Here is a 26,066-nt window from a genome sequence, read left to right as displayed (position 1 = left end):
AAGGTTTCCACTCTGCCTAAACACTTGTGAAAAGTACATTTAGTCAAGATCTTACTCGAGAACACCATCAACATTTTACAAAATATTCTCCTCTGCATGCTCAATATTGTGACACTTTTTTTTTATAAATTTATTTTTTATTGGTATTCAATCTGCCAACATATAGAATAACACCCAGTGCTCATCCCGTCAAGTGCCCATCTCAGTGTTGTGACACTTTTCTTGTGTAAAGCTTATTTCATGCCAGTCTTCTGCTGGAAATCCTAAGATACCCACCTTGACGTTTTCAAATGTTAATGCACAGGTGGAAGAGGCTCGGATTCCCATTTTTTTTTCTGATTTCCCTATGTGAAGGCCTTCAGTGTCACGATCGACCACGAAGCAGGTAAGGCCTTTATACCCCTAAAAAGAGGATTCGAAATGCTAAGAAAAAAATGCTATTACCACATTTGAACTGGTAAGATCCCTTGTTTCCAAGAGTTGAAAGTTACAGAACACTAAAACTGAACTTTAGTATTAATATTAGTTGGCTCAGAACTGCCATGTGTGCATTAGGAAACAAGAAATAATTGGAAAACATTAGATTCACAATTAAGAAGTCTGTAATTTCTATTACTTGTTCAGAAACCATTATGACTATTAAAATTATTAAGATACCCTAAAGTATTATTCTGTGATCATGAGCCTTCCATGTTTTAAATTTAATTTTGTTCAATAAAAAGTTTCAAAATTTAATTCAGTGTATGTCAGAGAAAAGACAAAAGAGAAAACATATTTACCTTTTTGCCATGTATCTATTTTCCAACTAAACAAAAAATTTCTTAAAAATGAATGCACTATGTAGGTACTTAAATTCATTCCTAAATAGAGAATGTGAAATCCTACAAAATGAAAGATCAACTTCCTATATAATTAATAATGGCAATACATGAACCTCCAAATAATTACTAATCACATCAACTGCATATATTTGAGGAGATGAGTAAATAAGACATTGAAAAGATGTCAATCATCTAACATTTCAGTATTGAGGAGAATAAGGAATTTAAGACAAAGCTTCATCTACAAAGGAAATGCAGGAGTGCATGAGTGGCTCAGTCAGTTAAGCGTCTGCCTTGGGCTCAGGTCATGATCCAGGAGTCCTGGGATTGGGCTGAGTTGGGCTCCTTGCTTGGCTGGGAGTCTGCTTCTCCCTCTGTCCCTCATTCCACTCATGCTGTCTCTCTCTCTCTCTCTCTCAAATAAATAAATTTTTTAAAAAATAAAAAGGAGGGGATCCCTGGGTGGCTCAGCGGTTTGGTGCCTGCCTTTGGCCCAGGGCACAATCCTGGGGTCCGGGGATCGAGTCCTGTGTCGGGCTCCCAGCATGGAGCCTGCTTCTCCCTCTTCCTGTGTCTCTGCCTCTCTCTCTCTCTCTCTCTCTCTCTCATTCTATGTCTATCATAAATAAATAAATATTTTTACAAAATAATAAAAAATAAAAAAATAAAAAGGAAATGTAAACATGAAAGAGATATGAAGAGAAAAGGTGAAGGGGGTAAGGAAGAAATTCTGCTTTCAGACTTACAAGGTCAGGGTTGACGTTCACCATCACCAGGAAGAGTCCTGCATACTCCGCATTGCTGATCCACATCTTCGACCCATTGATGACATAATAATTTCCCTTTTTATCAGCTCTGGTCTTCAAAGCAAATAAATCACTACCTGCTCCAGCTTCTGAAAGGCAGATACTTCCTACCTACACGTGCAAACAAAAAAATTCCAAGTTAATAACGGCATTTGTAGTCTCTGTAGCAAAGATTTATGGTAAAGTAAACATGTCGCTTAAGGCTTTAGTCACTTTTAAAACCCTGTACTTACCAAATAGTAACGGTCTTTCCAAAGCATTATTTTCTAAAATATACCCTACTACTTGTCTAAGACAGATTTAAAGACTTAAGCACACATAGTCAATGTTAACTTTAAATTAATTCTAATAATTGCAGTTTTCTAGACATCTCACTATAAATGAAACCAGCAACAAAAGTATTAATATAATTGGGGCCAAAAAAAGGATTTTTGTGTCTGATGATTATTCTTTGAATTTCCAAGCAGAAATGATGTCGTAAGTTCAGAAGAGATCAGATCTATTTCAACAACTCCTATCAACCCACTTTTTCTGTTGTGAGCTTGGTCAAATACGTAGCCTTTTGTTCTTCTGTTCCATATTTTCTCATCAGATTGTTAATCACTGTGTTCTGGATGTCACAAACCAACGCGACAGATGCATCGACTTTGGCTAATTCCTCTATCACGAGGATAGAGGAAAAAAAGGAAGCTCCTGTTCCTCCGTATTTTGTTTCAATTTCAATACCCATCAACTAAAAGGAAAAACAAGGAAACATAGATTAAGAAGGCTCATTTCTATGTGGGAAAATTTCTTGCAAGAACAACTTCAAAATTAAATCTTAACCATATAAATTACTGATTTTAAAACTGTGTACGTATATTTCATTTTAACTCGGTATGGTTATTGTACGATCCTCTAAGTAGGAAAAACAATAGCAGACACTCTATATATTTGAGAAGGAAGTAGTTGCAGGCAAGAACTGTCATTTGTTTCCTCATGGAATCTAAAAACACAGAAATCAGTAAAATGCTTTGCAGGAGGATGGAATGGAATCATGAGAAAGTGTCTCAAATGGTGAGGAAAAGGAGGAAGGCAGTGGGGCACAATCTCTTCTAGGCAGGCTCCTCGCCTGGACTCATTCAGCCAAGATAATAACTGAAGGACCATTCCTTCTGGGGCATTCTAACAAGTCCCCGTGGTTGGCAGACATCTGGTGGTGTTTCCTGGAACCACCACAGACAAGGCAGAGGTGCCTGGTAAACACGACCAGATGCTGGCCAAGCTCTCCCATGACTGTCTCACTGTTCAGCCAATTCTCCTAAGTTGAGAACATGAAACTCCCATAGTTCTCCATTTTTAAGGGTCCTCATCTCAGACAGAGAATGTGTGTACCTGTAATTCAAGACCCAAAGCTGCTAACAGGTAAAAGGATAATGCTCCTCTCTCTTCTGCCCAGACACTTCTGGAATTGCAGTGTGCTATGGTCTGGGTTTCAGCTGTTAGGTTTCAGCTGATGGGAAGCTTAGTGGATATGCAGGTAGAACCACAAAGTTGGGGGAAGACTTAGGTGAGATCCAGAGATGCTGTCCCACCAGGAAAAACTGAAGGATTCGGGCGTGGCTTAAGTCTGAAGAGGGCGTGATAACTGATACAGTATCTTGAACAGTTGTCAGAGACAACTGCTTCTCCCAAAAAGTCACCGATTTTTTTCTGCGTGGGAAGTACCATTTTTGTCAGCTATTGCTATGGCAGGTGACCGCAGAAGAGGGACAAGAGGAGCCTCAGAATAGCTGGTGTAGGATGTGCAACCAAACAGATGCTCCAGGTGGTGCTAGGCCTCCTAAGCAAGGGCCAGGTGGTGGGGCTTCAGACAACCCTGCCTGCAAGAACCACCCCATCAGGGGAGTGCTGCTCCCAGCCTGGAAGCCCAAGACTTCTCAGAGCAGCCCAGGGACTTTGCCAACAATGCAGATGAAGCCTGCCTGGAAAATGGGACTCCCAGATGCCCTCTGACCCACGGGGGGCTTCACAGAAGATTCTATGTTCCTAAGCAGTTCATCGCTTTAAAAAAAAAGAAAAAAGTGGAAAAATCACTAGTAGGTATGGTATTTAAAAAAAAAAAAAAAAAAAAGCTGGTCTCTTTACAAGGGGAAGAAGTAAAGACTATTTAGGTTCAGTGGAAAAGGCAATTTTTCCAGCACGGTAACAGAAAAGATTTTAGCCAATGGCTCTGAATAGGAGCTACTAGTTCTGGAATATCCCTAGTATTCAAAATAAAAAGAAAACATCACTTCACACCTATGGAGAGGGAGAGATGATGAGTAAGTGCAGTGATTTTGAAAATGTTCTCCTTGGAGCCCCCATGCTGACAACGTAGAGCTGGAACAGTTCTACTTTTGTCTATTTTGTATACTGGGCTCCTATCAAAGGGCTATGTGACTTAGGAAGTTGCAAATCGGTTTCCCTGGTTAGTGTGGAGTTCAGATGTCGCCTCAGCTTCTAAGTTTGCCACGTGCAGAGGGACTCAGGTAGAAAGCATGGTCTGCTCTGAGGTTTCACTAACTGAAGTACGCTTCTTAATCCTGGTGGTGCTGAGCGGGATCATTCTTTGTTGGTGCCAGTCCTGTACACTGTAGGCTGTTTAGCAGCATCCCTGACCTCTATTCCCCTAGATGCCAGGGTCACCCATGGTTGTGACAACCAAAAATGTCTTCAGAGACTGCCAAATGTCTCTTGGGGGACAAAACAGCCTCCAGTTGAGGACCACAGATCTAAAGAAATCATTCTCTTGCTTCTGAGCCCTTTTCTTAAAAAGCAGCATATTTTTTAACTTAAAATGCCCAATCAATTTAAAGGAAATCTGTGACTAGGATCTCAGTCTAGAAGAGAAAACAGAGGGGTTCCTGGGTGGCTCAGCTGGTTAAACATCTGGCTCAGGCTCAGCTCATGATCCTGGGTTTCTGGGGATCAAGCCCCACATCTGGTTCCATGCTCAGCAGGGAGTCTGCTTCTCCCTCTTCTCCTCCCTCCTCCCTGCTCATGCTCTCTCCCCCAGGTAAAAATACAAAATAAAAATCTTTACAAGAGAACACAGCTAATTTTGACTAGGAAATGAAGAGTTCATTAAGCCATCATTACAGTTCCTGAATTTAAAAGCATGCATACATTTTAACACTGGACAGTATTTATGAAAGAATGAGAAGAATTGTAAAGTATATACCCCTTGTTGAAATAATCCTTCTATTATTGATGGATCCATTTTTGAATTTTCATCCATCGTTGACACCAGAGGAGCAACCCGTTCTTGGGCAAATTTTTTAACTGTAGGGGGGAAAAAATACTGATCTGTCTTTATTCTCTTAATATGACAGGCTTTACTTTTTTTTCAAAAAAAAAAAAGTTTTAAATTAGTGTAAAAAAAAAATTCTATTCACAAACTGAGATGGACATACCCCCCAAACATGTCATGGAACTTCACACTGTAGATCCAGCTGGTAATCAGAGGGATCTGGATGTGACACTGAGCCAGTCTACTCACCGGTGTTCTTTATCATCATCTCCTCATCTGTAAACATCTGCAGGGGGGCACCGGGCAGCGCGGCATTTGTTAGACCAAGGGCAGCTTCTGACTGGGAAGACTTTAGGACACGGGGAGGAGTCTTCCAAGAAGACAGGCAGGTTGGGAAGCTTCGTCTGAGCTGTAGGAACAGTCCCATTGAAGAGGGGAAACACACACAGACACACAAAAGATAAAGAGAAGTATCTCAACATCGGTTTCTTTGGGAATAACTTTTTAACCCCTTTCTTGCCTCTTGTGTCACCAAAAAAGAGGAGCAGGAGACTGGCATGTTTGAAAATTCACTGTCTTGTGAACAAAAACACAAACTTGTTTAACTTTATGTCCTTTATCCAAGCAGTGAGCTCTTCTAATTTTTTTTTTTTTTTTGGCTGGGTACAGTATACTTTATTGATGGTACATGACAAGGTAGGGCTCCCCAAGCCCCTCCCCTTCCTCAGGGTCTAGGATGTAAATTGGAGGTCAGGAGATTCTCAGTGTGTTGGGGGATTAAGTTGGGGCAGGGACTCCCCAGCAGCTGAGGGCCTCTCTCTTCCTCTTGTTCTTGCTGGGGCTGGTGCTCCAGGAGGCTCTTACTCCTTGGAGGCCATGTGGACCATGAGGTCCACCACCCGGTCGCTGTAGCTGAATTCATTGTCATACCAGGAAATGGAGCTCTTCTAATTAAACGAAACTTTCCCAGATGATTAGCTTTTACCTTCAAGAAAACACTTCTAGATGGACATTCTAGATGGAATTCATTCTTTCTTTTTTTAAGATTTATCTATTTTTTGGGGGGGGGAGTAGAGTGAGAGAAAAATCTCAAGCAGACTCTGTGCTGAGCACAGAGCCCAACCTGGGGCTCGATCCCATGACCCTGAGACCATGACCTGAGCCGAAACCAAGTCAGACACATTCCACCACTGTGTCACCCAGGTTCCCCAAAATTCATTCTTAAAATGTCACATTTCATGGACTTCTTCGAAGGGGAAACCTGAATATAAATAACACTACTGGGTGACCACTGCAAAGAGCATTCTTGAGGAGGGTGGGAATAGGTGAGGGCGCGGGGACAACAAGGCCCCTCTCCTGCCCTGCCCTGGCGGCCGTAGGTAGCAGTTCTCTTTTGGTTCTCCTGGCTAATCCTGTTTTTTAGCTTCTCCTTAGTCAGACACGGTGCAGCATCAGGGTTAAGAAAACAGACTCTGCAGTCTGAAAGAACTGGTTTCAAATCTGGCATCTGGGATTTATAAGCCACGTGATCTTGGACAAGTGATTTCAAACTTAACAGTTAAAATCTCTTGATCTGTTTCTTTCTCTGAAACATGCAGATAATAATCTCGAGTTTTCTAAGGATTAACATCATAACCCACATGAAGGGTTTAGCATGCCATCTGCCATAAAGTAGGAGCTCAATAAGCAGTAATGGCTATCTCTACTCCGACCCCAAAGGACACTGGTGGTGGTCCTAACTGAGCAAGTCCCAGCAGTAGTGACAGTTAAACCACAAGGCTGCCTTTTCTGGTCATTAGTGTGTCTCCCTGATGCAGTGTCCCAGATCCTTCAAATGTGCCAATTTCTACTCAAACAATGGATTTGCTCCAAGTCTGTTGAAAAGAAACCTTCCAATTTGAAATGCTTGCTATAGCTTTCCAATTTCATTTTGTAGAATTTTATTACAGGGGAAACAAGTAAGTTATTAGTCTTTTAGTGCACCTACAAACATGCTAAGTGAAAAAAGCCAGCTACAAAAGATCACATATTATAGGATTCTATCCATATGAAATCTCCAGAAGAGGCAAATCCAGAGTCAGAAGCTAGTGTAGTGGTTGCCTGAGGGTGGGGGTGATGGAAATGTTCTCAATTGGATTGTGGTGATGATCCTACAACTCTGTAAATTTCCTGAAATTCATTGCGCTATACACTTTAAAAGAGTGAGTTTTATGGTAAGTTATACTTCAACAAAGCTGTTTGAAAAAAAGAAGTAGTGTTTTCCTTTTATTCAGCAAGATTCAAAACGAATGTTCTGAGCATCTGACAATTGTCTGAGAGCACAGGGTACTAAGGGGAACATTGTAAGGTTCACAGAATAGGCAAAAAACAAAGTCAAGTTCTGCAGGATTAAAAAGCATACGTGGTGGGGGCGCCTGGGTGGCTCAGTTGGTTAAACATCTGCCTTCAGCTCAGGTCAAGATACCAGTGTCCTGGGAGGCATCCTGGGATGAGCAGCATCAGGCTCCCTGCTCAAGCGGGGAGTCTGCTTCGCCCTCTGCCCCTTCCCCTGCTTGCGTGCTCTCTCTGTCAAATAAATAAAAATCTTTTTTTTTTTAAAGTGTGTGTGGTGTTAAAAAAAAAAGTAGTAATATATTGCAATATATTTTTTCTCAATAGTTTTGATTACACATGGAAAAGCTTATTGATGAAAAGAGAACAAACCAACCATGAATTAATCTGTTAAATCTTTCCCAAATTTGGGTCAATCTTTGTAGTTAATGTCCCCAGGAGTAGATGTACTCTGCTCTAGGTTGGGGTGGGGATGTGGGGAGGTGGGGAGACAAACATTGGCCAGTTAGAAGAAAGATACCTATCTCTCAATTTTGTAATTAACTCTGTTTTGTTTTTATTCGTAGGAGGCAGATAGTTTAGGGCAAAGTTGCATGGAACATTCTTTCCTTGTTGAAAGACCTCACGGGGACAGGAAGGACTTTAGACTAGAACGAAGGAAGGGGTGAGGGCATGCACATGAGGTAATAATGTCTTCTCCCTGATGAAACAGATGGAAGAACTGAGGACAAGAAGAAAGGAGGCAAGAAATGGAGATGCACAAGGACTTCAAGAGGGAGCCATGGTGCCAAGAAACGCAAGGACAGAGTGATCATTAGCAGCAAGCACCAAGGACCCGCAGGGCCTGGGAGAAAGGATGGGATGATGGAGAAGGAAGAGAGGGACATGTGGCATGCGTTCTGCTCAGTGGTTGGTGGGGGGAGTCCTGCACGGGACCCCTCAACAGACTTAGGAATTAAATGAGAGAATGAGCCAACTAATCTTCTCCACAAAATGATCAGGAAACCAGCCTGTTGTTATTTTAAAACTCTAACACATGGCCCAGGATTCCTCTTTCTAGGGGAGATTATTTACTTCACTAGACCCCCCTACAGAGTTCTTTGTGCCTCTGAGTCAATGTATCACCTTTGTGCTGGAGGTTAACAGAAAGCCCACCACTGAGAGACTTAAGGAGCCAGCAGGTATTACAATAATACCCATTTTTTTCCTGCTTGACACAATTGTGATCCACTTAGTCTCAAAATTGCTACTGACAAAGTGTATGGCTGTTCAACACATAACAATTATTTTATTTCGTTATTTAAAAATCTCATCTATTCATTTAGAGAGAGAGAGAGAGAGAGGCAGAGGGAGGGAGAGGTAGAGGGAAAATCCTAAGCAGACTCCAAATTGAGCGCAGAGCTCGACTCAGGACTCAATCTCACAACCCCTAGCTCATGTCCGGAGCTGAAATCAAGAGTCTGATGCTTGACCAACTTAGCCATGCTGGTGCCCCGACACATAACCATTATTTTGGATTCACAAGACCACAGGGACAAATGTGCTTTACAAAGGAAGTAGCTGCATACAAAGGTAGGGTGAGCTTACTCAAGATGCCATCATAAAACACAGTGGGTACATGCTAAGTGGATGGAATCCCTTTTTAACCAAAGCACTGTTATTACCGATCTTTTTGGGCAGAAAAACATGGTCCTTTTAATAGGACAATCTTTAATAAAGAAAACATTTCCCTGCCTTGCCTTTAAACGTGAGGCCCGAGGTTTCGATGATGCTTTTCAACTGTCCCCTGCCCTTTGGTGTTGACCTCAGCCTCTGCAGCTTTGGTGTCCGCTCCATCAAAATGATTTTCCACAGTTATAACCCATTGCACCACATCATCACATTTTTTTGTATAGAGCAGCAGTCACTACTTGCGTGGAATAATAGTTATTTATGCCTTGCCAAATGCTTTCCGTAGCCTGAGTCTGATCTGTTTTCTACTCAACGGATCAGAGCTCTGCTGCCCTCAGAAGTAGTGGTGATCAGACCTGGGGTCTGCAGACTCCTGTGGGCAGAGCAATAAAGTCCATGAACTCAGGTGGGGGCAACTACATCTTTGTTTCACTAACCTCTAACTGAAATAAAGCATTTCCTCCAATTATGAAATGTAGGCAAACAAGTTAAAGTTATCTGTGACTGCCACGGAAAGAAATTAGGTATTTTTATATCAAATAACAGCAAGCATCTTGATGTTCAGCACTACTTCAAAACCGTAGATCTTATTTAAGCAACATATATTACCATTATCACAATTAAAATTATTCTTATGACTTTTATCATCACTGGTTTCCTCTGTCATCTTGCATATTTTGTGTATTTTAAAACATTTTGAGAAAGGGTCTGCTAAAGTTCACCATACTGCTGTATACTTGTCATCCATGGCATAAAAAAGGGGTGAAGGACCCCCTGACTGCTGAAATGTTCTGGTAGTTTTGCTAAACCCATTAAGTTTAGCTGTTACGTAGTCATAACCCTTCTCCATTACGTTCCAGCATAACGAAATATCATTCCAAACATTTTTAGAGTGGTTCAAGCCTACAGGCTCTTACAATGTTTGGAAGGTAAAAAGAAGACAAGAAGTTTGCTAACCTGCGAAGTTCTTCTTAGACTTTTCCAAAGGAAATGTTTTGACGGAACATGGAGGGCTTCACCTTAAATGCCTATATTCAGGGGTTCCCACTAAATGTGCTCCAACCCCCGGTTGTCCTTCCTACATGTGGGCATGAAGCTGTATATTTTTCCCTATGACTCCATTCTGGCACCCCAGAGTTCTGATCGTCCAGTCTTCTTTTCTTACTGGTAACTTCTTTCTGACAGTGAGAAACCTGGCTCTCATGATCTAGGACTCACTTGTTCGAACCTAGTGCACATTGATAGTTCCAGAATTGCTAACCCATACCACTGTGAGAAACCAGTGTATCCCTTCTAGTGTGGTGCTTGGTTACGGTTCTTTTCATCTTTGGCCTTAAAGGTACTCAATCAGAACACGGTTTCTGCAACTTCTTCTTTCCCTTCCCCACCCCCTTTGTGTGGTGATGTGATTCTCTGGTAATAATTCTGGGACCAAGTCAAACGTGGGTTTTTCCCCCACACCAGCCGCCTGTCCTACCATTCAACTCAATTCTGACTCTATCTGCCTAGAGATGGCATCGATCCCAAAGGTCAAAGGGGCCCAGTCCCACAAGATGGGCCCCCGGCCCCCATTCACACAACAGTGGCAAGCCCAGGCTGTCCCCCATGCTTCAGACCCACGGGTTATCAACTGCAGGTTCCTAGCACTTGCTCCGTGGGGGCAGTCTTGTTTAGTCTTCAAGAGCAGCTCACAGAACTGAGAGGAATACTTTACTTACTGGATTACTGGTTTATTATTAAAGAATAGAACTAAGGAACCATCATGTGAAGAGATGCACAGGGCAAGGTTGGGGGAAGGTGTGGAGCTTCCATGCTCTCTACTCAGGGGCCCCTCTCCCAACACCTCCCTGTGCTCACCATCCAAGAAGCTCTGGGAACCCTGTCCTTGTGGGTTCTAGGCTTCATTACGTAGGCCAGATTGAGTAATTCATTGGCTATTGGAGCCTAATTCAACCTTCAGCTCCCTCTTCCCTCCCAGGAGGCTAGGGGCTCAAACAGAAAGGCCCAACCCCATAATCATGAGGTTGGTTCCCAGCCCCGGAATTCCCCACACCCTTAGCTGCAATCCCGAAGTCACCTCATTAATATAAATTCAGGTGCAGATAGAAGGGGGTCTGGTATGAATAACAAGGCACCCATTTCACCTTCGGGGCTCTCAGAGGATTTCAGGAACTGCAAACAAGAGACCAAATATTTTAACAAAAGATGCTCTTTGCTCTTAACTGCCTAGGAAACTCCCAAGGCATTGGGAGCTGTGAGCCAGGAACCCTGAAGGAAGACTCAATAGATATTTATTATAAATCTCAGTATTGCAACGTGTAATACAGTTAGATTCATCTGCCACAGCAGCATTCCATCTTCCCCTTCTATCTAGTTCGATTTTACTTTTATATATAAGATAAAACTATTTGTGGCATACAGTTTAAAGGGTTTTGACAGACATGTATGCCCACCACCACCACCACCACTGGCCACCCGGCACCTCCATCACTCCCAAATTCCTCGCGCTGGCCTCTGTGCCACCCACTTTTCCCCCAATCTGTCTCACGGCACTTCTGATTACAACTCTCACTGTGACCGCATCCAGGGCACAGTGAGGAGACACAGACATGCATGTGGCCTCATTTAACTACAAGTTCATAGTCACCAACCTCCATTTGGACTCTTACCCATTCTCTGAACCAATTATGGGATCTCAACACCCGCCCCACCCCCCAGCCCCGCCAAGCTCCACCCCTTACTGTTAGCTGATGAGTCACCTTCTACCAGAAAAAAATAAATGTCAACAAATGGGGACAACCTCAACCTGCTGCCACCAAACCCACCTGGTGTCCTGCGTTTGCACCGCTCATCCTTCTTCTCTCCTAGTGCGATGGGCATGATGTTCCTCCTCTTAAGAAAGGCCTGTCCCTCTAACTCTCTCTGGGTCCCACCTCTCCCACCTTCCCAGGATCCTCAGCCATCCCTTTGGTCTTCTCACATCTTTCCATTTTTTTCCCCTGCTCGAATTTTTAGCATGACAACCATCCTTGAACCATGCATCCATCTTGCTAGCATCCTCTCTCCCCTTCCCTGCACAGCCAGATACTGCTGAAGGTGTGCCTTACTTGCCCTCTTTGCTTCCTTAGGACCTCCACCACTCACCAGCACCCCTCCTCAATAGGGTCTCCACAAACATCTCCATGTTCTTCAGGCTCCAACTTGCTTGCTCTTAGCAGATGCAGTTCAGGTAGGCACACCCCCCTCCTTCCAAATGCTCTCCTCTTGTTTCTTCCCTCTCCTGCCAGTCTTTCTGCCTCCTGCTCTAGCTTCACTCCCACCACCTGGCCCTCAAGTGTTGAAGATGTTTGACAAAGACTCTCTCCTTAACCAAATGAGGGTCAGCTCCTCTGTGTCTAACTAGGCCCTGACCTTGGGCACTGCCCTTGGTCCACCTAGGCCAGTTTTAGCAAGGATCCTACTGCATCAGGTTAATGAAAACCCCCACCCTTGGTATCTGATCACTCTGGTCAGCCTCTAGCAAGAATCCTGGTGAGTCTGAATCTGGTGAGTGTTGGCATGGGAGAATTTTTTCTACTCTTCAGGGACCTTTTACTTGGACTAAGAATCAAATCGAGAAGAGACAGATTAACAAGAGAAAATCAAATGTAATAGCATAGACACAGGGAATCCACGCAGACATGGAGACTGCAAAGATAGGCAACATGATGCTTCTATGAGCTGGGGAGGAGGTGGATGTCTGAAGGTACAAAGGGAGAAGACCATTTGCAGGAAGGTGAAAGATGTTTGGAAAACAAAAGACAGCCTCTTTTTTTGTGTGTGTGAGCTCTACACCCAATGCAGGGCCCGAACTCATGACCCCAAGACCAAGAGTCACATGTTCTATCAACTGAGCCAGCCAGGTACCCCAACGGTTCTTCCCCTACTATACGGTGAAGTTTCTTGAGTCCAGAGAAATCTCTGTTAATAGCTCTCTTCCTAGTATAAGCAGGCAGGTGAGGGGGAGGTACAGAGCTTTTCCTGAACTTGCTGGGTTTGGGATGCTTTGAATTCATGCCCAAAATGGTCCCTGGTGGGGTGGCCTGCACCCAGCCCCCCCCCCCCCCCAAGAATCCCGCTTAGCCCTCATCTTTCTTCTCAGTGATTTTCTGTCCACTGACTCCAACCTGACTTGCTGCCTATAAATCTCCACTTGTCATTGTGGTACCTGGAATTGAGCTTGATCTCACCTCCCTACCGCAAAATCCCAATGCAGTAGTTCCTTCTTAAATAAAGTTTTCTTTACCGTCTTTAACAAGGGTCATGAACAATTTTTCTTTAAGTGGGAAGAAACCCTTCCATTCTGTAGTTGAGGGTAAAAACAGGTGTAATCACGATTTAAGCAAAAGTAAAGATAAAGACATAACACCAAAGCCCAGCAATTCTACTTAAGTTCCTATGCCTGAGTACACGCTTTGCAAGCAGTGCAGTGAGACTTATAAAGGTGAAAAATTAAAAAGCCAATGATCTGTCAACAAAAGAATGAAGGGTAAGTTGTAGTATGCTGATTCTGAAGGGGAGAATTCGCCAAGGCAAAAATGTCTCTTTGACATAAGGATTTTCTCGAGCTGGCAATTTTTAAGAAACAGCAGACAGAGAAGTTCTGAAAACTGAGAAGACATTTATCCTTTTGTTTTTTTTAAGATTTTATTTATTTATTCATGAGAGACACAGAGACAGAGAGAGAGGCAGAGACACAGGCAGAGGGAGAAGCAGGCCCCATGCAGGGAGCCAGACGTGGGACTCATCCAGGTCTCCAGGATCATGCCCCGGGCCAAAGGCGGCGCTAAACCACTGAGCCACCCTGGCTGCCCGACATTTACCCTTTTATAGGAGACATTGATCTACATGCATAGGAGAAATTTCCCCACAAACCAGAAAGAGATGACTAAGTCCCCAGAAACTTATCAATGGAAAAGGCAAGGTATTAAATCTGCATAACCACCCCACTCTTGTTTACTATGCTTTTCCTGCCAACCTCCCATAATTGCACCCTGCTATCTTGCCCCATCTTTTGTATTTAGCTGGTAACAGTATTTAAGGGGATGGTGGCTTGGGCCGTTTCAGGGTCACTCAGTTTTCCTGGGTTTCTCCCATTTATACAGAAGGTATACAAGTTATTAAATTTGTTTGTATTTTACCCCCTGTTAATCTGTTGTTATGAAGGGATCTCAGCCAAGAATCAGGAGGGTAGAGTGCAAAATATTTTTTCCTCCCCTATAATTCAATGGAAGATTTTATAGCGGTTAAAGTAAACTAGGGAGCTACATATATCAACATGGATAAACCCTGAAAATATAATACTGAGTTAAAAAAGCAATTTGCAAAAGGATTTGTTTGGGATGATAGCATTTATGTACACTTTAAAAACACACCAAATGATAGTATATATTCTTATGGAGACACATAGATGCAGTAAAAGTTTAAACACATGAACAAGAAGCATACACATCAGCGTCAGGATTATGGTTTCCTCTGTAGAAGAGCTAGAAATGCGGGGTTTCTGTAGGGTTTTATTTCTTTTTTCTTTTCTTTTTTTTTTTTAGATTTTATTTATTTATTCATGAGAGACACACAGAGAGGCAGAGACACAGGCAGAGGGAGAAGCAGGCTCCATGCAGGAAGCCCGACGTGGGACTAGATCCTGGGTCTCCAGGATCACGCCCTGGGCCCAAGGCAGGAACTCAACCGCTGAGCCACCCAGGGATCCCTGTAGTGTTTTATTTCTTAAAGTAAACAAACCCAAAACTATAGCAAAAGTGGGTGGTGGGTATAGGGTGCCAGTTAAATTGTTTTCTGCACTTTCTATCAGAAATATTTCTAATAATATTTAATGTTTTGGCTTTTTAAAAGTACGTGCAATGGTTTGAATCATGTATGCTCTGGATTTTTGGATTTTCGAAGTAGGCTTGCCTTTAAAACGCAAAATGTAGGTTTTAGATAATGTGCTCAGCATCATACTGCTGAACCATTTTATGGATTTCTTAAGAACCTGTCAAATGTTGTTACACATAATTAAACTAAAGAAAATGGTTTATTCTGGAACATTTGCCAACTCTATTGGGATCTTGGAAACAAGTGCCCCTGAGATTTAAATCAGGGGTTGCCATTCTTGGTTACATACCAGATCACTTGGGGAGCTTACAGCAAAGGAGAGTACAGCCCTACCAATTAAGACTGATTCAACAGACTCCAGATGAAGCCCAGGCCTCTGTATTTCTCAAAAGCTCCTCAAGATAATGCTAATTGTAGCCTGGGCTGGCATCTGGTTTACATGCATGATTTGGAAAGTAAAAACTCAACCCCTCCTACAGCAAATATTCAAAAGCCACACCATTCATTTGTCTACAGAAGTGATTCATAAATGTGCACCCCTGCTCTCTCCCCTTGCCCACCCTCACCCCCAAAGCGTCTGGCTTTAAAATGCTTTTGTGTTGAATACGTAACAAGGCTCAAAAAGACCGTTGCCCCCACATACCCGGGAAAAAAGCTGTTGACCCATCCCCATTCAGCCCACTTCTCAACCTCTCTCACAGGTGACCACTCTGATCAGCTTATGTATATCTTTATATATTTTTTATATACAAATCTAAGCAAATAGGAATAGACTTCCTTATTCTCCTCCCTGCCCTTTCTAAAAGGTAGCATACTATGTACCCTATTCTGTGCCTTTTATTCATGTGGCAATACATTCTGGAGAGGTTTCTGCTTTAGGACCTAGAGAATACCTTCATTCCCTTTTTTTTATAGTTGCAAAATAGTCCATTGTGTACAAGATCACTCTTGTTTTTATTTAAACCAGGGCTGCTTTAGGGAGCCAAAGAAACTAATCAAAGGGCAGAGATGGGAAAGTGCAACCAAAATCTCTTTTAGTATTATGAATAATGCCCAACAAGGGGAACTCAGGGTCACTGTGTCAATCCATATCTCCACTGCGGACAAGGTCACACAAATCTGCAAGTGAAAAAAACCCAGATCTATACATATATAGTGTATTTCTTGGGAAGAAAACTTTCCTCTACCCACAGGAAGGGTGGAGTAGAGGGGTGGGGAGGGTGCAACTGAGAACTGACAATAAACAGATTAACAGGAAAAAGTTTCTTTATCCACTAAAGTGGATCCACTTTATCCACAAAAACACTAATGTTTTTTTTTTTTTTAAGATTTTATTTATTTATTCATGATAGAGAGAGAGAGAGAGAGAATGGCAGAGACACAGGCAGAGGGAGAAGCAGGCTCCCTGTGGGGAACCTGATGTGGGATTCCATCCCAGGACTCCGGGGATCATGACTCAAGCCAAAGAGAGGTAGATGCTTAACTACTGAGCCACCCAGGTGCCCCACTTATACTTGTTTTGTGTTGTCATGGAGAAGTCTGTGATTTTTGTGTTGCCCAAATTATTACTTTTCTTTGGGGGATGATATCTGGCTTTTAATTATAATGATCTTCTTTACTCTAAGATAATAAAGGAATCTGCTCATGTTTAGTTTTAGTATTTTATAGATTTTCTAATTTAATGTGCATTTTAACACTGGCTAGTAACAACAGAATGCATGAATAGATTTTATTTTTTTCCAGTCTTTTTTTTTTTTTTTTTAATGAGCTCTATGCCCAGTGTGAGGCTTGAACTCATGATCCTGAGATCAGTAGTGGCATGTTCTAGTGACTGAGCCAGCCAGGTGCCCCCTAAGACCTTTTGACCTACAAGGCAATAAAAATCAAGATGATTCTACAGCTAGGTAGAGTGCTCACCCGTGGTAAACAGATTTTGATGGTATTTTTCATGTCCTTCTGCACTGTTAAAGAACAAAATTTAACCAAGTAAATTTGAAGATCTAATTGCTTGTATTAAACAATTCACGAATTGGGCAGCATCCCATCCAGCAAGCATAGGGGACCTCCACTGAGCTAAATAAAGAAAGGTTTTCAAAGGCAGGGAGGGCATTAGAAAAAAAGAGGAAAGTAATTTATTATCAAGGAATGCACTGTTTAAGCAAGGTGGCTCTCCTTCCTAAGGGGAGCTGAATGGGTCTATCAGTACATTTCCTAGCTGGACCAGGAAATTCCAAGTTGATCCCTGAAAGGTTACATTCCTGAGGGGTTGAAACTATTTAAGTTAGACATTAAGTTTTGGTCTCCTGCCTTGGGGCCCTTAATCTAAACAACACCATTTTGGGCCTCCGGTTTTCTCTTTCACAGTACTCATTCAACTTCACAGACCCAGAAAAGGTAAAATGATATTATTTTATGATACAATTAAATATGTAGAATACATAAAAGAAGGATCTTTGAACCATCAACATACTAGAATCTCTTCTGATCCTGTTGGAAACTAAAAGATATTTTAAAAGCAAACCAACGCAGTGAGATATGATCAGAATGGTTAAAAGTAAAAAAAAAAAAAAAAAAAAAAAAAAATTCAGTGACAATGCCGACTGCTGGCAAATGGGGCAAAACAGGCTCTCTGACACACCATCACCTGGAAACCTGTTCTCCTAAAAACCCATGCCTTTTCTAATAGAACCCTATTGGTTTTCCCTTAGAATCAGTTTCTGCCCCTTCCCTTTTCCCTACCAGGATATGTAAGCATTTAAGTTCAACCTCTGAAAGAGCCAGCTACACTTCTTTGGTTGGCTCCCCTACACAGATGAAATAAACCTTTCCCTTGAGTTAATGCTTTTTGTCAGTTGAATTTCCAGATTCTGGCTCCTGAACCCAAGAGGGTAGAGAAGATTTTCCTTCTCTATAAGGGAATATTGCTCAGCAGTAAAAAAAAACAAACTACTGATCTGAGCAACAACTTGTTCAAACCTCTGGAGAATTATCCTGAATGCAAAAAGCTAATCCCAAAGGTTACGGAGCTAGGATTTCATTTATCTAACATTCTTGAGATGATACAATTATACAGAGGGAGAAGAGAACCACTAGGTTACTAGGCCTTATGTCATGTGGTTAAACAAGAGTGACCCAAGAGACCTTTATGAGGATGGAACCGTCCTGTAGCTGGATTGTGGTGGTGGATACATAAACATACACGTGACAAAACTGCGCAGGACTAAATATATAAATTTACACATGAAACTGGAGATATCTGAGTAAGTCCTATGGATAGTCTCTGTATCAGAACTTGGTTGTGACACTGTACTGTAGTTTTTATAAGTGTCACCACGAAGGCGAATTGGACAGAGTACCCAGGATTCTCTCTGTGTTACTTCTGACAACTGCATGAGGATCTACGATTATCTCCTGAAAATAGTTTAAAAAAAAATCTATGGTGATCCCTGGGTGGTGCAGCGGTTTAGCGCCTGCCTTTGGCCCAGGGCACGATCCTGGAGACCCGGGATCGAATCCCACATCGGGCTCCCAGTGCATGGAGCCTGCTTCTCCCTCTGCCTGTGTCTCTGCCTCTCTCTCTCTCTCTCTCTCTCTCTGTGACTATCATAAATAAATAAAAATTTTTTAAAAAAAATCTATGGCACCTCCTCCTCACCAAGTTAAATTAACCAGGTTATATTAAAATTAGAGAAACCAAAAAAAAAAAAAATTAGAGAAACCAAATTTTATAGCTTTACCATTACAGAAATTCATACAGTTTATGAGAGTTATATCAACAATTTAGAAGACTGAATGAATAAAAACTTAAACATTCTATCTCTTATAATTTGTACCTGTTTCTAAAACATGTAAATTTAAGTATTCCAGCAGGAAGCAGTGGCCAAGAGTGGCAGGTCCTCTGCGCCAAGATTTCATATAATAAACACAAGGCAAGGTTAAATGCCAAACTGCTTAATTATGCTCACTGCTTGTTATTGCTTTAGCTTAATTAACCTAATCAAATGAAAACAGTGATTTTTTGGTAATGCTTTTATGCTCCTTGGGATATAAGGATCAATATAGCATGTAAATAGTTCTGCAGGTTTATAGAACAATATTTATTTAGTGCCTTATTATATAATCAGCTGGCCACATTTTTCTTCTACTGCCTTAGGCTCTGTGGTTGGCTGAGGCGGATTCCTGCCAAGACAGCTAGTTTCCCTTACAGCAAAGCAAAAAGAGGAGGAGGCAGAGGTAAGAGGATATACTTCTTAATGCTACTTTATTGATTATGGTTTATACATTCTTTGGTATAATAGCTAATGCATTGTTCCTTTCCCACTCTCTTAGAGAGGATTCCCATCTTCTTCTAGACAGATCTTTCAATGAATTCTCACTAAATCCAAGATATCCATTTTAAGATCGGATTTAAGTATTGCATATCTCACATTAAATTTTAAGTCGATCCTTTCTCTGCTTTCATATCCTTGAGCCAAAACTCCTACACCAGAACCCCTCTGACCTCTGCTTGCTTTCTCCATAAACAGTAGCTTCTGTTCTAGGTATTCTCTGGAACTACTAAAAAGGTAGCCCTTCCCTTCCACCAGTCTAAGGCTACTCCTTCCAATAGTACTGGAAGTAGTATTACTGGTAGTACTACTGGTTCCTTTTTTTTTTTTTAAAGATTTTATTTACTTATTCATGATAGACATAGAGAGAGAGAGAGGGGGGAGCAGAGACACAGGCAGAGGGAGAAGCAGGCTCCATGCAGGGAGCCCGACGCGAGACTCGATCCCGGGACTCCAGGACGGCGCCCTGGGCCAAAGGCAGGCGCTTTCATCAATGTCAATGTCATTGACAATGACAATGTCATCACTTTCTAGAAGAATATGCAGAGAATGCCTCCGAAGAAGGCAAAATATATGGAGAAGGACGCAGCGCCAGGGAATCTGCATACAGGAGACCTGTTCACCTTTATGTGTGTGGCCGTGGCCAGGTCAGTAAGTTCTCTTTCAAAACTACCCCTGTTTCCAAAGAAATCTTACAAGATGTGATTATTAATGAAGCTAAAGCAATTTAAAAAAAAAAAAAACTAAGCTCCGGTGTGAGGGTGTGTGTGTGCGTGCCTGAACCCACAACCCTGAGATCAAGACTTGAGTTGAAATCAAAAGTCAGAAACTTAACTGGTTGAACCACCCAGGTGCCCTTTAAAACAATTTTTAATCGTTAATTTTTAGTTAACTTGGGTCCAACACCTTTATAGATATTTGGAACGGCCTTCCTCTGCAGCAAAACCAGGTTAGTAGCAGAACAGAAAGAGCAGTTAACATCCAGGTCAAGAGACCTGACCAGACCAGGAGTTGTGCGCTTAAATGCCTGCAGGGGCAGGTGGATACTAAAAGGAGAGAAGGGAGCTTAAGACCTAAAGCAGTTCTCTATCCTTAAATAGACCCAGGTCACACCCTGCCTCCATTCCCATTCCAGCATCTTCAAAAGCTGGTCTTGGGTTCTTCTGCTGTATATCTTGTAATTCTCAAAACATCTTGCCTCTGCTCCCTATGGGGTCTTTTCTTTACTCTATCTGGCACAAGGTCTGCTGGTACTTTTGCTCTTAAGACTGGACTTAAATATCCTTTTCCTTCTTTTGCTCCAGTTCTGAATATAAAGCCTGTTTGTCAAAATGCTCCTCGAAGGGATATCCTACGTTAATTCTCCTCTTTGCTTTGCCTGTCTCCAACATTCCCCCAAGATGATCTGTAATATGCTCCAAAGGCTCAGCCCTGTATCTCTAGCTCCGATATTTCTCCTAGTTTCCAGATTCCTTTTCTGCTCGGCTTCCAAAATGCTTCCACTTGACACTTTTAGAAGCCTGGAATCTAAAGCAGAATGAATGCTTTTCCTTTCTGTTCCCCCAAACTGTCTTCCCCCAGACACCCCAATCTCTGCATATCACTTAGCTAACTCCATTCAAAAATGTGGTGTCCATCTAATTCCTCCATTTTTAGATAATGACCAAATCTTCTCAAGTTTTCCTTTGTGAATGCGTCCGCCTTTCTAGCCAGCAGTAGTATCACCCTAGCTGAGGGCTTGTGTCACCACAGGTGAACTTCTGAAGTGGTCTAAGTGGTCACCTATCCCTTTGGGTTCCTTTTGCAAGCTATTAACTGTTTTATCTCAGAATAAAACAGAATCAGAATCTCAATGGCTCCTGTTGAAATCTGGAAAATCAATTCCTATAGTCAACAAACTGAGTGTGGCAAGTAGTAGTGATAGTTTTCCACCAGCCTATGAGGAGAAAGGCCACATTCCACCTCCACCCCCCCCCCCCCCAAGAACACAGGGGCAGCACAGATCTATGCCAGTAGTTCTCAACAAGGGGCATTGTTGTTTTGCCCCCAGGGAATATCTGGCAATGTCTGGAGACATTTTCAGTTGTGTGGGGGTGGGGTGCTCACCATCCTGTAATGCACAGGACAGCCTCCCCACCACAGGGAATCATCTGGCCTCCAGATCATTCTGGACAGGCACTGACCGACAGTGCCAAAGCAATGTAAGCCCAAGAGCAGGCTGGTATGAAAGGATCCTGAAAGAAAGGAGAAAGCATTTTATGGCAGCCAGAGAAGACTGTTTTGGTTACTTAGTCTTCTTGGCACCAGAGAGAAAGAAGGGTTTGGAAACAAAGACCTATTTGCATTTGCAAAAACAAAAACAAAAAGAAAACCCACAAAACAAAACACAACCACTGCCATTTCTGTACTGATAAGTAATAACATTATGAATGCTTGCATTTTAGTCAACAAAAAAATGCTGTTATCTGGAACTGTGGGCAACCCTAATGAACCAAGACTCACTGCTGCTCGAACAAGTGTGGACCTAACCATTGAACGTTATAGACACCTGTCATTTAAACTCATTCTGTCGGGCAGCCCGGGTAGCTCAGCGGTTTAGCGCTGCCTTCAGCCCAGGGCCTGATCCTAGAGACCAGGGATGGAGTCCCACGTCGTCGGGCTCCCGGCATGGAGTCTGCTTCTCCTTCTGCCTGTGTCCCTGCCTCTCTCTCTGGGTGTCTCATGAATAAATAAAAATAAAATCTTAATAAATAAATAAATAAATAAATAAATAAACTCACTCTGTGTCAACCTGCAAACTTCACATCAGCAATCCTAGAATAATTATTTCTCAGACAAGCGCAGTACATTCCTACATCTATACTGTGGTTCACGCATCTCCTTGGCCTATAATGTCCACCAATCTGTTGCTTTACCTAAATCTAAGCCATCCCCTTTTATGATGCACAGTTCCAACCTCTCCTTCCATAAGCCCATCTGTCCAGGCTATTTATTTTAACGCTGGCAATCTTCTACTGTTCCTACTGGCATTTCTTAACACATCTACCTGGTCTCTACAATTAAAAATGTAATTTCCTTGAGGCCAAAGACCCTGATGTAAACTTACACACCCCTGAGACTGATCAGAGAGAGCTCTCTGCATAGAGCAAAATCATCCCACCCCGTCCTCCCAGTTACTGGTAATGGATGCTGCCTGTATTAACAGTGAGCCTTTGCTGAGTATTTCCTATGTGCCAAGAGCTGTTTTAAGCGCTTGACATCTAACATCTCCCTCAATACTCCTGTTCTCCCCACTTTGTAGTAAAGGAGACAGAAGTACAGAATGGGGCAGCAGCCTGTCTTAAGGTTGTCCAGCTAAGAGGTGGTAGAGAGGATTCAAACTCAAGCACTATGGCTCCAGGGACCCGGCTATGGCACATGAACAATTTCTGTTTTTTTTTTTTTTTAAAGATTTTATTAATTTATTCACAAGAGACACAGAGAGAGAGAGACAGAGAGAGAGGCAGAGACAGAGGCAGAGAGAGAAGCAGGCTCCATGCAGGGAGCCCGACATAGGACAAGATCCTGGGTCTCCAAGATCACACCCTGTGCTGAAGGCAGCGCTAAACTGCTGAGCCACCCGGGCTGCCCACGTGAACAATTTCTGCTTCTGCATGTGCTAAGCTCTCACCGTCCAGAGGCCACATATGTCAAAAAAAAAAAAAAAATTGCTCCCAGCTTTCTTGAATAGCAAGAAACTGAACAAGATATATATCTTAGTTTAGCAGTTCCAGCAACTAGCAGACCTTTATAGGATTAACTGAATAATATTACATCAAGAGTATTTTTTATGAAGAATATTTTTTAAAAAATGATCTCTTGCAAAATATCAAGTGGCTTAAAATGTTTTGGAACAAAAGTTGACCAGGTCAATTCCTCACAAATTTGGTTGCCCAATCAAAATGGACAGGTTAGTTCTAATGCATTTGCAGGGACAACTGAACCCTTCTGAGAAGGCAAGTGTGGTCGAGCGCCCAAGCATTGGCCTGACTCCCGGGTGACACAGAGCATGCCTACCACCGCCTCCCAGGTCCTCATCTGTGAAATGAAGCCAGTGACCCCTGCTTAATAAGAGTCTATCAGGTGGATATAAAATGCTTTCCCTGGTCTTTTGTAAATCCTCAGTAAATTCTTCCTTTTCATTGATCTTTTTTTTTCTTTAAGATTTTATTTACTTGAGAAAGTGAGAGAGCACAAACAGGGGCGACAGGGAGAAAAAGCCTCTCCCCACAGAGCAGGGAGCCTGACTCGGAGCCTGATCCCAGGGTGACCTAAGCCCAAGGCAGACACTTAACCCACTGAGCCACCCAGTTGCCCTCCATTTATCTTTGAGAGGAACCAAAATTAGCCCTACTTTGGAATTCTCTACCCTCCATACCACCTGCTGTGACAGCAATAAAACTAGATCATAGCTGATTGCTTAGCTCCAAGACTCAAAACCTTCAATGGCTTTTGACAATCCAAAGGATAAACTCCAACACTCCTTAAAACTCCCCAGTCTCCTTTTGTTACTGTGTTTTCCCCAATTCTCTTCTCCTAAAACCTAACCCCAGCTCCTGAAGAACCTGTGTCTCCCCTAATGGTCCTGATCATTGTTCCTTCCTCTGAACCTACAGGCAGACTGTGGAACCCCTGGGGTTTGTACCACACCTACACAATATCAGATTTGTTGGATATAGTTCTAAACTCTCCATTAAAAGAGAAACTTCTATGGGATGCTTGGGTGACTCAATAAACTAACCAATCCAAATAAAATAGGTCTCCACTGGGATCCCTGGGTGGCGCAGCGGTTTGGCGCCTGCCTTTGGCCCAGGGCGCGATCCTGGAGACCCGGGATCGAGTCCCACATCGGGCTCCCGGTGCTTGGAGCCTGCTTCTCCCTCTGCCTGTGTCTCTGCCTCTCTCTCTCTCTCTCTCTTTCTGTGTGTGTGTGACTATCATAAATAATTAAAAAAAAAAAAACATTAAAAAAAAAAAATAGGTCTCCACTATCTCCAAAGAAGGGGAGGCAGTAGTGCATTAAGGTTAGCATCAAACTGGAATTTGAACGCCAGCTCTATCACTTTCCAGCTGAGTGATGCTGAGCAAGTTACCTGATCTTCTACAGCATCAGCCTCTGCAGCCAACAGATTAGCTAACATGTGTAAGATGGCAGTAAGAAATTAAGTGGGTGGCTCAGTGGGTTAAGCCTCTGCCTTATCACTTGACGGATGAGCACTGGGTGTTATTCTGTATGTTGGCAAGTTGAACACCAATAAAAAACATTATTATTAAAAAAAAAAAAAGCCTCTGCCTTAGGCTCAGGTCATGATAGACTCCTGGGATAGAGGCCCCCACGTTGGGCTCCCTCGCTCAGCAGGGAGTCCGCTTCTCCCTCTTCCTCTGCGTCTCCCGTCACTTGTGCAGTCTCCCGTCACTTGTGCACTTTCTCGCTCACTCTCTCTCAAATAAACAAACAAAATCTTAAAAAAAAAAAAAAAGGGGGAATTAAACGAGATGACACAGGTAGAGCACCAAAAACATCTGCCACCCAGCACGTGATCAGTATAACTGTTGGCTGTAAAACAAGAGTCAAATTGTGAAGCCCTGGTAATTATCTTTGTTAAACTCATAAAAAAAAAAACAAATCATAAGACAGTATTCATACCAAAAAGACTCACTTCTTTGCAACAATATACTAATTACGACTTTAGTAATTTTCTTAATAGCTCAAGCCTGTAAAGCAATCAAATAACATTAATTACCTCTAATTAAGCAAACAAACAAAAAAGAGTCCTGCTTCTGGGCACAGCACTCACTGAAACTGTAGTCTGAAGGGCCTTTTAACTCCTCTGAGCGGACAGAAGGAGGTAAAAGTTTACAACTAAGCAGAGGTCAAGTTGCTAAAGAAGTGGAGCGTATGGAAGGGTGTGAGTGTATTCGGGAAAGCAAGCTCAACGGTGCAAATGTTCAACGCCATGAGAAGATCCTGGCAAAACCCATCAAAGGATCTACGCTTTGGGGGCAGCCGGGAGTGCAGAATTAGGTGCCACAGGTGACTGTTCCTGGGAGGCAGGTGTCATCTCAAGTGCAAGGGCGCTGCTCGGGGAATGCGCACCCCCGCGCTGGGGTGAGCTCGCCATGGGAGATGCTGGGCCCCGGGTCGGCTGATACCTGATACGGGGCAGGGGGCATCCCCGGACTGGCAGGTAAGTCTGGCCAACTCCAGGGGCGCTTCCTAACTTCGGAGCAGGGGCTGCAGGAGAGAGGGCAGGGCAGCAAACGCTCTGCTCGGAAAGACCGTGCCTGCGTTTTCAACTACCTTTTTAGTTAAAATTGGGAGGTGGGGGTGAAATGGGATAGCGGGGGGCACGTGGCATCGGAGGGGACACGTCTCTGCAAAGTGCCCCCAAAGGCCCCGGGGCTCCCAGGGCCCGACGGCTCGCAGAGAACACAGGGCGCGCGCGGCTCTCCGACGCCACTCAGGGCTCGAGCTCCGGCTCCCGCTCCGGCTCCGGCTCCGAAGCTTCTAGAACAGCTCCCACCCCCCTTCGCGCCAGCTGCCGCCACTGCCAGCCCAGCCCTCCTCACAGGAGCGGGGACCTGCTCCGCCAGAGGCCTGGAGGGAGATCGGGGGCCCGCCGGGCGCCGACAAGGGGGCTCCCGGGTCCCGTTAGGAGAAGCCCCCGCCGCCAGCGCACTCACCAGCGCGCCTCCGCGCAGCAGCCGCGCCGCCGCCGCCTCCATGACCCCAAGCGGCCCTGCCAAGCCGCGAAGTCGCCGCTCCGCGCCTCGGCGCCCGGCGCCAGCGCGCGGGGGCGGAGCCAGAGCCCCAGCCCCGCCCCCAACACACCTCCCCGGCCCCGCCCCTTCCCGCCTACGGAACCCCAAGAGAGACACACAGCCCCCTCTCCGCCTTTGCCCTGCGTCCTGCTCACGCGAGACT

At 43.5% G+C, this 26,066-nt stretch overlaps 1 protein-coding gene across 3 annotated transcripts in view; it reads right to left on the bottom strand.

Annotated features, from left to right (window-relative positions):
- ACADSB (acyl-CoA dehydrogenase short/branched chain) overlaps positions 1–26,066 on the bottom strand; it is a 40,297-nt gene that overhangs the window by 13,472 nt on the left and 759 nt on the right. The window contains exons 1-6 of one of the 3 annotated variants that reach the window (XM_038579009.1): positions 25,826–25,948; positions 5,148–5,307; positions 4,830–4,930; positions 2,154–2,360; positions 1,568–1,738; positions 277–402 (exon numbers count right to left, since the gene is read on the bottom strand). In XM_038579009.1, coding sequence (XP_038434937.1) covers positions 277–402; positions 1,568–1,738; positions 2,154–2,360; positions 4,830–4,930; positions 5,148–5,307; positions 25,826–25,867 — 807 coding nt within the window. In that variant the 5' untranslated portion in view covers positions 25,868–25,948. Of the gene's footprint in view, positions 1–276; positions 403–1,567; positions 1,739–2,153; positions 2,361–4,829; positions 4,931–5,147; positions 5,308–25,825; positions 25,949–26,066 lie in introns of those variants that run through there. The other 2 variants (XM_038579010.1, XM_038579011.1) reach the window with 2 other exon arrangements.

This window comes from Canis lupus, chromosome 28 (assembly GCF_011100685.1).
Source record: "Canis lupus familiaris isolate Mischka breed German Shepherd chromosome 28, alternate assembly UU_Cfam_GSD_1.0, whole genome shotgun sequence".
Taxonomy (NCBI): Eukaryota; Metazoa; Chordata; class Mammalia; order Carnivora; family Canidae; genus Canis; species Canis lupus.
Note: the sequence above shows the minus strand (reverse complement) of the source record. Positions and strands in the feature narration are given on the sequence as shown.